Source organism: Doryrhamphus excisus, linkage group LG20, assembly GCF_037039965.1.
Source record: "Doryrhamphus excisus strain RoL-2023G ecotype Guam linkage group LG20, RoL_Dexc_Guam_v1.1, whole genome shotgun sequence".
In the NCBI taxonomy this organism is placed as follows: domain Eukaryota; kingdom Metazoa; phylum Chordata; class Actinopteri; order Syngnathiformes; family Syngnathidae; genus Doryrhamphus; species Doryrhamphus excisus.
Genome location: NC_136376.1, coordinates 13,712,850 through 13,726,241, shown reverse-complemented (window position 1 = coordinate 13,726,241; position 13,392 = coordinate 13,712,850). Strand labels below are relative to the sequence as shown.

At 40.5% G+C, this 13,392-nt stretch overlaps 1 protein-coding gene across 22 annotated transcripts in view; it reads left to right on the top strand.

Annotated features, from left to right (window-relative positions):
- The window catches only part of dst (dystonin), a 127,991-nt gene extending 114,693 nt beyond the window's left edge, over positions 1–13,298 (top strand). For 8 of the 22 annotated variants that reach the window (XM_078799364.1, XM_058058422.2, XM_058058432.2 and 5 more), the window contains 13 exons: positions 336–465; positions 656–819; positions 920–1,082; positions 1,163–1,317; positions 2,984–3,058; positions 3,203–3,220; positions 3,856–3,972; positions 5,140–5,257; positions 6,725–6,841; positions 8,419–8,609; positions 8,773–8,883; positions 9,361–9,487; positions 12,394–13,298. In XM_078799364.1, the coding sequence (XP_078655490.1) occupies positions 336–465; positions 656–819; positions 920–1,082; positions 1,163–1,317; positions 2,984–3,058; positions 3,203–3,220; positions 3,856–3,972; positions 5,140–5,257; positions 6,725–6,841; positions 8,419–8,609; positions 8,773–8,883; positions 9,361–9,487; positions 12,394–12,650 (1,743 nt within the window). In that variant the 3' untranslated portion in view covers positions 12,651–13,298. The remainder of the gene's footprint in view (positions 1–335; positions 466–655; positions 820–919; positions 1,083–1,162; positions 1,318–2,983; positions 3,059–3,202; positions 3,221–3,855; positions 3,973–5,139; positions 5,258–6,724; positions 6,842–8,418; positions 8,610–8,772; positions 8,884–9,360; positions 9,488–12,393) is intronic. The other 14 variants (XM_078799366.1, XM_058058441.2, XM_058058438.2 and 11 more) reach the window with 9 other exon arrangements.
- Positions 13,299–13,392: the final 94 nt, after the last annotated feature.

Here is a 13,392-nt window from a genome sequence, read left to right as displayed (position 1 = left end):
ATATACGGAGCCTCAAATGCTAGCAGGGGAGGAGTTATGATTAAAATTTCAAGTTAATGGATCATTCATTCATTCATTTTCTATCACTTGTCCTCACGAGGGTCACGGGGCTGCTGGAGCCTACCCCAGCTATCTTCGGCCGAGAGGCGGGCTACACCCTGGACTGGTCCCAGCCAATCTCAGGGCACATATAGACAAACAACCATTCACACACACATTCATACCTATGGACAATTTGGAGTGGCCAATTAACCTAGCATGTTTTTGGAATGTGGGAGAAAACCAGAGTACCCGGAGAAAACCCACGCATGCATTATTCTTTCCTCGCCCTGCAGGTGTTCATGGAGGAAATGACCAGGAAGCAGCCAGATGTTGACAAAATCACAAAGACACACAAGAGGAAGGCTGCTGTGGAACCTCAAATCCACTCTCAGATCCCTGTGCTGGAAAAAGGAAGATCTGGAAGTACGTATCCCACTATTAGGTCTTACCAAGTGAAAACACGAGCCATCTGGCAAGTGATGAGTCACGACGGAGTGACTCAACATCCTCATTGTGTCCGCTGGGGCACCTGGAGTGATGTCATTGTGAACATATTACAAGGTATCAAAACACTTTCAATCCACATTTGAAGGTTGTTGTCCATTTCTTCCAGGAAAACGATCTCCCACACAAACCATGTATGCGTCAGCGACACAAGCGCCAGTCGAAACCAAGAACCCGCGGGTCAACCTGCTGGTCAGTAAGTGGCAGCACGTGTGGCTGCTGGCTCTGGACAGGAGGAGGAAACTCAACGATGCTTTGGACAGATTGGAGGAGGTAAAGATGTTTACCATCATGTTTTTGATGCTGGATTGAATCCAAATATGCTGTCTATACTATACCGCCATTTTCTCACATGGTTCTTCTTGCTGTCCAGCTGAAAGAGTTTGCCAACTTTGATTTTGACGTGTGGCGGAAGCGCTACATGCGCTGGATGAACCACAAAAAGTCTCGTGTCATGGACTTCTTCCGGCGCATCGACAAAGATCAGGATGGCAAAGTGACGCGACAGGAGTTCATTGAGGGCATCCTCTCTTCCAGTTAGTGGACTCACTCCACCACATGGGACTCAATCCAGCTGAATTGTGCTTCTAACACCGAGTGTGATCTCTCTCCTCAGAATTCCCAACCAGTCGACTGGAGATGAGCGCGGTAGCAGACATATTTGACCGTGATGGTGACGGCTACATTGACTACTACGAGTTTGTTGCAGCTCTTCATCCCAACAAGGACGCATATAAACCTCTGACAGATGCAGACAAGATTGAAGATGAGGTATTCATTGGAGAAATTATACAAATATTACCCAATATAGTAGACATAATAACAAAAAATAAGACATCATATAAATAATGTGGGGCGGCACGGCGGTCTAGTGGTTAGCGCGCAGACCTCACAGCTAGGAGACCAGGGTTCAATTCCCACCCTCGGCTATCTCTGTGTGGAGTTTGCATGTTCTCCCCGTGCATGCGTGGGTTTTCTCCGGGTACTCCGGTTTCCTCCCACATTCCAAAAACATGCTAGGTCACTCCAAATTGTCCATAGGTATGAATGTGAGTGTGAATGGTTGTTTGTCTATATGTGCCCTGTGATTGGCTGGCCAACCGGGGTGTACCCTGCCTCTCGCCCGAAGACAGCTGGGATAGGCTCCAGAGGAGAAGCGTAGGTGGCGAACAGGAAGTGATGTCGGAGGTTCAGAGTTGAGTTAGCCTGGTGTGGGTTACGGCCTCAATAGTAGCTCCTTTAACTGCGTAATGTGTTATGCATACACACACATATATATATATGTATATATATATATATTTTTTAGGGTGCAGCAAATTTGAATGGGAAATTTTTAATTCATAATATCAATCTGGCTGGCATTCCATTTTTTTCTAATGAACATAAAAATGTCTTTTGCAAAGTTTTGAGGAAATCCATTGAGATTTCGGGGGGCCACCTCACACATAACCTTTTGTAAAATTGCGGAAAATGTGCAATTTCTAGTCTAATTGCCAAAACGTTGACCTGGAAATGTTGAGTACAATGAACTTCTATACAACATCATTTTCTATAGGGTTATCAAAGTAAATATATTTGTTTTCTCTTTGGGTAGATTGGGTATTCTGCAGAATTCAACTTTCAAGATTCTCCATTCATTTGTCCTATTGACAAAATGAATGGCGGTAAATGGGACATGTTCACATGGCCTTACCCTGAATTTTATGTAGCAGTCATGATATTTGACATACATATAAAATTTGTATTTTATTGTAAACACAAGGGGCAATAGTAACACATTTAAATAACAAACTCTCTCTACTGGCAAACTCACTAAAAACTCACAGGGATAAGAACATTAACTAAACTTCAAACTTAATTGCTCAGTCTATTGTAAATATGAAGCATCAGTAATACTGTCTACTCTATATTACTGTTGTTGATGTTAGGCTTGCTCAGCTATTAGCTAACTGTCATTAGCAAACTGTAGCTTGCTAATGTTAGCTACAGTTCAGCTAGCTAGCTCATGTTAGCTAATGTTAGCTACAGTAGGGACAATGAGCACTAAATACCTAGAAATATGACTACAAATCATTCAAATTACAAAGACAAAACCACAAATTTGCTAGTAATATGTAATAGGAGTATAAATACCAACAAAAACATAAAGATCACCTCAAATCTCCATGGCGACCATTGAACTGTTCACCACTTTATTCCACAAAAACAGATGTATGGTGGCACCCCTAAATAATCATGTATTGGAAAAATATTTTCTATGTGTTGTTTCTACATATATTGGAACACTTTTAGTACCCAGACATATCAAAATTCAATAATTGTGTTTTTTGACGCACCCTAATATATATTACTCATATATATATATATATATATATATAATGTGTGTATTTGCCTTCAGAGAACCTCCTCGAATGAATAAACGTTGTCTTTTTTGTAGGTGACGCGTCAGGTGGCCAAATGCAAATGCCCCAAACGGTTCCAAGTGGAGCAAATCGGCGCCAACAAATACAGGGTGAGCAAAACGACATATCCACGTATACAACGTACTGTACGTTTATTATGGAGACATTTAAGCTTAGTTGGAAGCTCCTGAAGGTAGGATTGTCATGTCTAATGCTAACATGCCTTTTTTTCTGATTATTCTCCACACCACCAGTTCTACCTTGGAAACCAGGTACATATGAATGTCCTCTTCCTTCTGTGCTTATGTATCTTTAAGAAATGCCCCATGTCTGCTTTATAATTAACACTCTGCCCAGTTCCCTGGCTGATGGTTGCATACTGGAACTCAGAAGTAGGAAAAAGAGATGTGGTCATTGTATTCAATCCACAAGTCATATTGGCACCATGTGCTCAACAGTATGAGCTATCCTAGCTCCAAATCAAATAATTACATCATTGTGTGCATAGAAAATGCTAATAAAGTAGTATAGTCCACTTTTGAGTTTCAGTTACTGTAATATTAATATTCAGCCCACGTTTCTCGTGGTTCCTCATCTGCTGGCCACAATAAAAGTGTCTGTGTGCTTTCTATTGGCGCTTCAATATCATGGGAATGTTTTATCTCAACATTGGCTGACGCTTTATTCTTTTTTTTATATGATTTGGCTTACAAAGTTCATAAAAAATACACAAATGCATGTTTAAATGCGCTATATTTCATGACATATTTACAGGTCACATTGTTGGGTTTTCAATGGGAGGTGTAAGTGATGTTGATGATGATGATGATGATGATGAGCTAGTGGAGCGGTGTTGCTTTGTGTTCATGTCTCACCCAACAATGAATTGAATGAATTCTTTTGACAGTTCGGTCTGGTTCACTGCTTACATGACTCCGTAGTCGGCGATGAGACAATAGCAAACAGGGAAAGTCAAAATCTAAGCCCTCACCTGCACGTTGCAGTTGTGGAAAGCTGTATTCTGGTAAATGGTTATTCTTAAACTGTTTTTTGTGCCTCGTTTTTTTTCCTCCAGATTCATTACTCAATCTCCATCACTTGTTAATGTACCCGATCACTAAAATCATCAGTTGCATTCAATCATTCTGATCATACAGACTGCAAGAATAGCCGCTGTGAGATAAGACATGGTAGTGTCAGGCACACTCAGCGCGTCGGGTCATCAGTGTTTGCTCATGTTTTCAGTGTTGCACTGTGATGGATTTAGACATTTTCCAGATAGTGTGAACCATTCCTCATGTGTGTCATTTGGCGCTGTCGCTGCCTTGGTTCTGCATCAATGTCAATGCATCTTGGATTGCACCGAAGTAGTAGAGCGTGCAACAGTGTGCTGCTGGATTGCAGGAGGTGTTGCTGTGTGTGCGTGCGCATATGATCGTGATCTGGACAAAAAAAAGCATGCAGCTGTGATCGTTCTGTGTCAATCACTTTCTAACAACCACGGTCACATCCAACTGGTCCAATATTACAACTGCAAGGTCTTTGCACAGCTGTAGGCATGTTCAAAGTGTGAATGCTGCAGTGAAAGTGCAAAAAAAGCTAACTTAAGTAAGTTGAATTTTAGAAAATAATATTACAAAATGTACTTTAGAAAATCAAATACATTTTTCATGGAGTAGTAGTAAGAAAACCCCTGGTCTGGAAAGCCAATATTTACACAACAGTGCCCTCATGTGGCTTAAAGTGGTCCCTGAATAAAAGACTCAACATTTAGTTGTGCAAACATGGACTGAATACTATTACACTATACACTATTACACTATTCGTCATGAATAGTGTACAGCAATACTGTTTGTAGTCAGTTCCATTCAACCTGGAAGCAAACCCAGTTGGACTGATCTTTGAGTTGTTTAATAATGAAAACTTGATGTTGGTACATCTACTTTGTGCCAAACCTTTGCAACACACAAAATAAATAAGACTGCAGCAATAAATCACACATTCTAAATTGTCGCATGCATATAAATCTTAATTCAATTGGATGAGATGCTCCAGCAGTCCGGTTTGCAGTGTTGCACAGGTTCAAGGCTTTAAAGGCTGCAGTGTTGAAACACTCCCAAGTTCACACCTCTTTGCTCTCCATTTTCTTTTCTTTTTTTTTACCCCCCCCCCACCTGTCTTCACGCTGTAGTTCGGAGACTCTCAACAGCTTCGCCTGGTGCGCATCCTACGCAGCACTGTGATGGTGCGAGTGGGCGGAGGCTGGATGGCGCTGGATGAGTTCCTGGTGAAGAACGACCCCTGTCGAGGTCAGTTCAACAGCTCAATGTCAGGACTGCGTGAAAAGTGTCACAAGCAGATCCTCTATCATGTCTTTATTAAGGTTTGGGGAAAAATATCCATCATCTCTTGAATGTATTTTTATGATGCAATTATAATACATTTAATGTTATTTATTATGGACAGAATTCAGCATGGCGACATGAAATAACACACAATGGCAATATCAGCGCAATTCCATGGGATCCAATACAAGAACAGTGTCCAAAAACGACATTTGATAGTGGATATTATGTTCATCATTGTGGTAGTGGAACTCCACTGCACCATACTGAGGGATGTTTATATTATTCTTACTCTATCATTTTGCCAAAGTGATGTTCTGCACCTCTGCAAATGACAACTACAATAACAAACACATTAAGGTACTACATGTCATACAGTATCAGTCAAAACTGATTATTTTGTACATTTAGTGTACCTAATGGCATGTCCAGTGTCTGTAATCCGTGTAATTTGACAGATCACTCGGTAACTATACAAATGATATATTTATTTGTATTTATTTATCTGCCCCAAGGTGCAGTAACTCATGCAAGCACACAAAAACAGCCACCGATGGAGATAAATAAATACACAATAAACAATAAATGCAACGTATTATGTAGATTTTAAATTTTTAGCAGCTTTTAGATCCGCTAAAGTTAGCTGCATTATGGATAAACGGTCTGGTTCTGCTGTAAAATGCACGCCATCAGTGGAACCTCGGCTTTGTCATTAATCTGTCCAAATGAAAACTGAATTGTACAAAATCAGAATACATTTTTCCCATAAGAAATATTGGAAATAAGATTGCTGTAGTCCCTTGCCATGAATTTTCAAAAACATATTACAAATCATGCTGTTGGTGGTTGAATACGGCCTATTTTATTCGTCAGAAAATATAGAAGTGCATGTTAAGTATTCCCCCCAAGCATAAAAATGTCAAAATAGTAAAGGATAGGACATTAAGATGCATTTGTGACAACGGGGGGTTGGGTTGTCATGACTGGTCAACTTACTGTAATCTATTCCAGACACCCTAAAGTGTTCTTATAAGAAGGAAGAAAGGAGTCAGATGCGAGTTGTTCATCATTTTGTATGCGTTTTATGAACAAAAAAACCCACACACATAGCAAAACACACACACATAATAAAATTTTTCCCGGGTCGGAATCTGTCCGTTGTGTCCCAATTTTAAAAGAAGCACTATCCATTCTTCGCAGAGACCAAGTCATTAATATGTGGAGGCGTTGTGTTTGGCTGTACGATAACCGAGACAATTTTTCCAAACTTTTTGTTGAAAACCAAATCATATGAAAAGTGGAGTGTTCAAAAAGCGAGGTTTCACTTTAAAATGTATTTTGGGGGGTTGTAGTTTCACACATAGATATGAGTAAACAAACAGCTCATGTTCTTTGCTTGTTTCTTTCCTCCTGCCCCATCATTTCTTCTAGTTCATCACCACGGGAGCAAAATGTTGCGCTCGGAATCAAACTCTTCGATTACTCAGTCTCCTATAGGTTGGCAAATCTCACACTTTCTCTCCCTGCTCCATGAACCCACCAGTAGTGGTATGTCTGTCCGCCCCGCACATCCCAATGTGTGCTGCTTGTGTTGGGCTCGTGGGTTTGGCCGTGTGGACACTCAGTGTGATGGTTTTCATGCATGCCGTTGTTTTGTGTGGTCACATCACCGGCTTTGGGGCGTTCTGGTCTGTCTCTCTCTCTCAGTCCTGAACCTCTCATTCGGGCTTCTTTTGCAGCTTTTACTCGAGTCAAACAAACAGGAAATAGAAGTGTGTGAGAGGTTCTTGTCATCATGATTGTAACAATGCTCACTATTTACTGATGTTGTTTGTCAAGGTGGGTGGAAGTGCATGCAACTCATGCAACAAGGTTTTTGTTGCAAGACTATTTGAACACATTTACCCTGTCACTCACCGGTCAAAACATTATGTACACCTGGACAGAGCTGTGTCAAATATTTTGCCTTTGCAAAGATAAATCATAAAGTTTGCACTCATTGAGAACGTATTGATTGAATCGTATTTTAAGCATAAAATACTATTTAATGTCAATAAAGCAATTGGATGTACTCCACCTAAATAATAAAAAATAAGAAAAGAATGAAAGAAAACAATATAACATGAATGTAAAATTGTATGAAAAAGATAAATGATTTTTCTGAAAAGATAAAATGGTTTTGCATACTCATAGTTTAATTTACTTTAAACGATACTACAAATTAGAAACACTTAATGAATTAAATACATGAATAGTGGAGATGTCCGGCGCTATTATTATTTCATTATGTAGTATAGTAGTATAATAGTATCAGCGATTGTGGATGAGTGATTAGCATGTAGGCCACACAGTCAGGAGAACGGGAAGGTCTGTGTTCGATTCCCCTGTGTGAAGTCTGCATGTTCTCCCTGTACGTGTGTTGGTTTTCCCTGAGTACACCGATTTGCTCACAAATTTTTATTTTTAGATTTTATATCACCTTTTGATATTTTTTTTACTTCTCTTTCAGAACGATATTTTGATGTTTGTTTTTATGTTTTTGCATATTTTACTTATGTACTAAAGGGCTTCAAAAGTACACACTTTCCTCACAAGAGTCGTGGGCATGCTGGAGCCTATCCCAGCTGTCTTCGGGCGAGAGGCGGGGTACACCCTGGACTGGTGGCCAGCCAATCACAGGGCACATATAGACAAACAACCATTCATACCATACTCATAATAATAATAATCAAAATGTATTCATATAATATAATTTGATGTCCTTGCTATTATTATTACAGTACTACAATGATATGGTAGCATTTGAGAAACAGCTCACTTATTAAACCCTATCGGGTTGTACCCATTGGCTGTACCTAATGGAATGGCCTGTGAGTGTAATGGAATGTGTCCATCCAAATGCAGAAGCTTCTTGGTTTATTTAAAAGTCAGCGTGGCCGCTTTTAGGACGAGACGTGCAGCCGCATGACATTTGGTGTTGTCTTTAGTGTCATCCTTTTTGTTTTTTTCCATCATCAAGTGTTTCTCTCATCAGACCATCATCATTACCATCATCATCATGAGAACATGATGCCTTAAGTGTACAAAGATGCTGATTTGGTGTGTGTGTGTTCTCCCCCCATCAGCTAAAGGGAGGACTAATATGGAACTGCGAGAGAAGTTCATGGTCCCCGAGGGCACAACGCAGGTGATGGCCAGTTTCCGCTACAGAGGGCGCCGCTCTCGGCCGTCGTCCAGGGCGGCGTCGCCAAACCGGTCCATGTCCAGTCAAAGCTGTGCCATCCCGTCCAACCCGGCAGCCAACAGCACCCCCAAGGTGAGAGAAGGCAGCACTCTCCCTGCAATCCATCATCCATCTGTTTGAATTCACCAGTCATGTTTCTTAGCCAACCTTTTTTGTTCTCTTCCACCTTGTATTACTTGTAGTATTTGATTTGTCATTCCGTGTTTGTGTTGTTGATTTGCCATTGTTCCCCTAGACTTGCCAACACATAAGCCGCAATTATGATAAGCCATGGCTCACAAACAGCAAACCCTCCACTCCAATTAAATCATCCGACTCCTTCGGGAGCCATGGTTCATCCTCAGAGGTATTGTCACAGACATGACGTGCAGCGCTTCCTCTTTTACACCCAACTGGAATCTTACTCAAATCCCAAGGATTATTCTTGCTCATGTATGCTATCCAAAATGCTCAAATGAAAACTAAATCTAGAGATTCCAGATGGGTCTGTAATGAACTACTAATGTTCCGTTTGCAGCAATCCACTGTCCACTGTCCTAATCTAAACCTAACATCTTTACTTGTGCATGTGGAACCAACACCTGGAATACTAACTAACTTCCTTCTCTTATACAGATGTTTGTCCTGTGAGTTCCGATTTCTAAAACAGATTATGGCAGTAGTAGGTCGCTTGGTTGACTTGGTGAATGGCCAGGGTGCACACCCGCCTCTCATACATAGTCGGCTGGGATAGGCTCCAGCTCCCCGCAAACCTGAACAGGGTAGACGACGTAATACTCCAAATACTATAACTGACTGCCGATACATGTTGTGTCTTTTGCAGACGACGCCAGTCCAGGGCAGCAAACTGCGTCTTCCTGGCTACTTGTCGGGAAAAGGCTTTCAGTCAAACGAGGAAGGAACCTTAATCAGCGCCTCCGTGCTCAAAGCTCGAGCACACACGCTAGGTGGTGAGTGTCGGGAAATCTTCTGTGACTTTGTGCTATTTTTTATTTTGAACTCACTCAGTCAACAGTACTTCGAAATACCACCCGTTCACTATTTCCCATTTTAGATTATTTTGGCTGATCTTTCAAGGCATGCAGAATTTTGGGTTCTATGGCTTTATAAACATGGAACCGACCAAAAGAAAGATAAACTCCCATCCTTCATCAGAAAAAAAGGAAAAAAGTTAGTTTCTACCTTTTTGAGCTACCTTCTTCAGTAATCACCAGTAGAACGTTGGTAAGTTACAGGAAAATATCAGTTCCTGACTAAAATGTGCGAAAACAAGCTTTTTGTGAAGACATACATTTCAAGCATAAGTTTCACTTTGACACAAATATCTAAACGATAACAGCACAAAAAGATGTTGATTTGCATCAAAATAACAATTTATGTATAAGCATGACACAATTTACATTTAGGACTGAACTGTGTGTGCATGCCTGCGTGTGTGTGTAACCTTCTGCACGCTACACTCCTCCACGCTCTTCCACTTCCTCTTTTTTGTCAAGTATGTTTTTTTTCCATTCAAATTCACATGTCAAGCTCTTATCATATGCACTTGTGCCACCTTGTGGCTGTTTTCATGTTTTACAACTGTTCTAAAAGTCACATACTATATTAGTGTGCAATGGCGTCATTCCCTTTTTTTGCTTTTCTCACAAAAAACGTAAAAGATGTAAAGATACATCTTTGGGATCGGGAGTTTAAAAACTTATAATTAAGTCTTTGATATTTATACAGTAAAGTCTCGTTATATCGATATCGGTTAAAACGAATTACTACTTATTACGATACTATTTTCATTTCCCGGCAAATTTCTAGTCTTTTATGATATAATTAGCTCTGTTAGTACGATACCCGGTTATTATGATAATCCGGTTACTACGATGCCCTTTTCATCTCCCGCCAGCCAATTTGGTCTGCTTATATCGATACAAAAGCAGCTTAAATCAATCTTTGCTAAAGGATTTCAATACCAAAAAAGAACATGGCGAACGGCTGCTTCCAGTCAACTTTATTTTTCACACTTCCACCACCAGAGTGCAGCACACACAGCGGAAAACACCCGTCCCTCGCGCCTACCCCTCCGGGTGGCAACACCTTCCCTCTCGATAGTTCCGGGGTGAATTATGTCCCGGTAACCGGTAATCACTACAGCGTAAGTTTATTTTTATTTACTGTAGTACAAAATGTATTGTAGTACAAAAGCATGCTAGATACGCAATCCATGAACTCAAGGAGAAAATTACATGCCATATCAAAGATCCGCCCACTTTTAATGCAGTTCGGCGCAGGATCGGATATATGGATAGTCCGGTTATATCGGTATTTTTTCAGACTCCCGAGAATATCGATATAACGAGACTTTACTGTATATTTATTTTCTTTTTTTATTATTATTTTATGACCTAGTATAAACAATATGTATAGGATGTCACATCCCACTATTCGGCACGCTAAGACATGATAAAATATCATGTCTTCTCAAGGGACACCACTGTAGCATTGGACATACAGTACATTAAAGTAGTCAGTTTAGGGCTCTTACTTGCCACTGAAAATAAGTTAACAAACAGCCTGTATTGTCTAAACAACTGGCAACACAAGTGAGAACATCTCACAGTGTCCAAAATGGACACTATTTTGTATGGCCTTCACCAGAGCATGCACTGGTTGTTATCACTCCACACTCTTTATTGCTCTCTGGTTCTACCATATCTTACTTATTGTGTGGAAATATGGGCTAATAACTATAAAAGCAATCTTCACTCGCTACATGTACTGCAAAAAAGGTCAGTAAGGATAATTCATAATGCCACTTACAGAGAACATACTAACTCCTTATTTATAAAATCACAAATACTTAAACTTGCTGATATAGTTCATCTTCCAACATAATAATAATAATGCATAAGGCTAAAAATAACCAATTATCTAAAAATATCATCCAATACTTCTCTACAAGAGAGGAGAAATATGATCTCAGGGAAGAAGTACATTTGAAACACTTCTATGCTAGGACTACGTTATGCTAGCCATAGCATTTCAGTATGTGGAATCAAACTATGGAATGGATTGAGTAAGGAAATCAAACAATGCACAACGATGAGCCAATTCAAGAAACAATACAAGCAGTTGATGTTTGCTAAATACAAGGATGAAGAGTCTTGAACCAGTCATGATGTGCTATATATATCACTATATTGACACTTACTATGGTACCCATTATGGCATTGGATGCTCATATCACCCAGTACTTCGGTACGTGGTACATTATTGAAAAAAAAACAAAAAAAACCCTTAAACTATATTATGGAAAGCAGGAAGTGAACAAATGTAACAGTTAGTGATTGTAAAAGTACCAGATGGAGGGGTAGGATTTAATAAGCTTTGCTTCTTCCTACTCCTTTTGGACATGTGGAACTGTGAACTGATTATGGGATGCACTCAATTGGAATCTGATGCATGTTCAAATGAAATAAAACCATTACCATTACCATTACCATTACCATTACTTCACTTTCCTCCACCTTCTGCCTGAGGATGCCCCACGGGTGCTCAAGACACGCTTGGCCATTTTATCACCTTCATCTTTCTCAGCAAGGCACTTGCCATTTTTGGAGGTGTGTTTGGGTTCCTAATCATGTTGGAAAAACGTCCCAAAAGTTTCCCAAGGCGGGGGGGATCATGCTGTGCTTCAGAATGACAATGACAGTACATGCTGGTATTGATGTTTCCCTCAATGAACCGCAGCTCACTAGTATTCATGCAATGCCAGGCCATGATGCTACCGATCTTGAACGATGTCCAAGTTTCATTTGTCCAGCATTGAATAAAAGTCCTAAATAACTTCAATGGGTCTTTGTAGAGTCGAGGAAAAGCTCCAGCAGACCAGGGAGTAAAGCAGGAAGCAGAGGGAGCAGCCGCAGAGGAAGCGACGCATCTGACTTTGACATCTCAGACATCCAGTCGGTTTGCTCGGATGCGTCAGAGACCGTCGGCGATGGCACGCGGGCGACGCCGCGCTCTGCATCACGCCAACACGGAGCGAAGCCCTCCAAGATCCCCACGCCACAGAAAAGAAGCACCCCTACAAGCAAACTGGCCAAAGCAACCAAACGATAGTCAGTGGCCTTGACAGCAAAGACGGCGCCACAAACACTGGAATTGTCTCGGTTAAGACTGCAAATGTGTTATTTCAATTGTTGTAGAGTTGTAAAATATTCCTTTGAGAGGCAATATGATTTAATAATGTGTGTGAATGGAATGTCGATGGCCTTGTGTATTTGTTTTAACGTATTTTCAGTGAAAACGTCAAATGTTATTTTTTATTTTATGAAGCCAGTCTACTTTGATGGACTCCTTGAAACGCTAAATGAACATTTGGAGAAGTTACTGAATGTAATTTTATGTTATTTATGTGTGCTGAACTTTGGAGTAGCATCATGCCACTGTGTGTATGTGTATGCGTGTGTGTGTGTGTGTGTGTATGTGGCACTGCAAATATTTATTTATAAGTGCTAATGATATACTTTAAAGGGCAATGCAATATAACTAGGGTAAGCACTGCGAATACCTTTAACAACACTATGACCTGTAGCAGAAACCTTGCAGTCACAAAGTCCTATTTGCAGACCACTTCACAGCAACCTGTCAGTCAAGACCCTTCATGTCGACGCTCCGTGTGTAGGCATGTTGCTTCATTTCAGCTGTTACTCCAACTTTACTTTGTAATAAACCTGCTTGCACAAAGCTACCAGAAACTGACATGGATCAGGCCATTGAGTCCTCGTTGTCATTTTACTGCCACACCTCTCATCTTCAAGGATGTACTAAGTGATAATACGCACGATGGCGCTCTATTTTT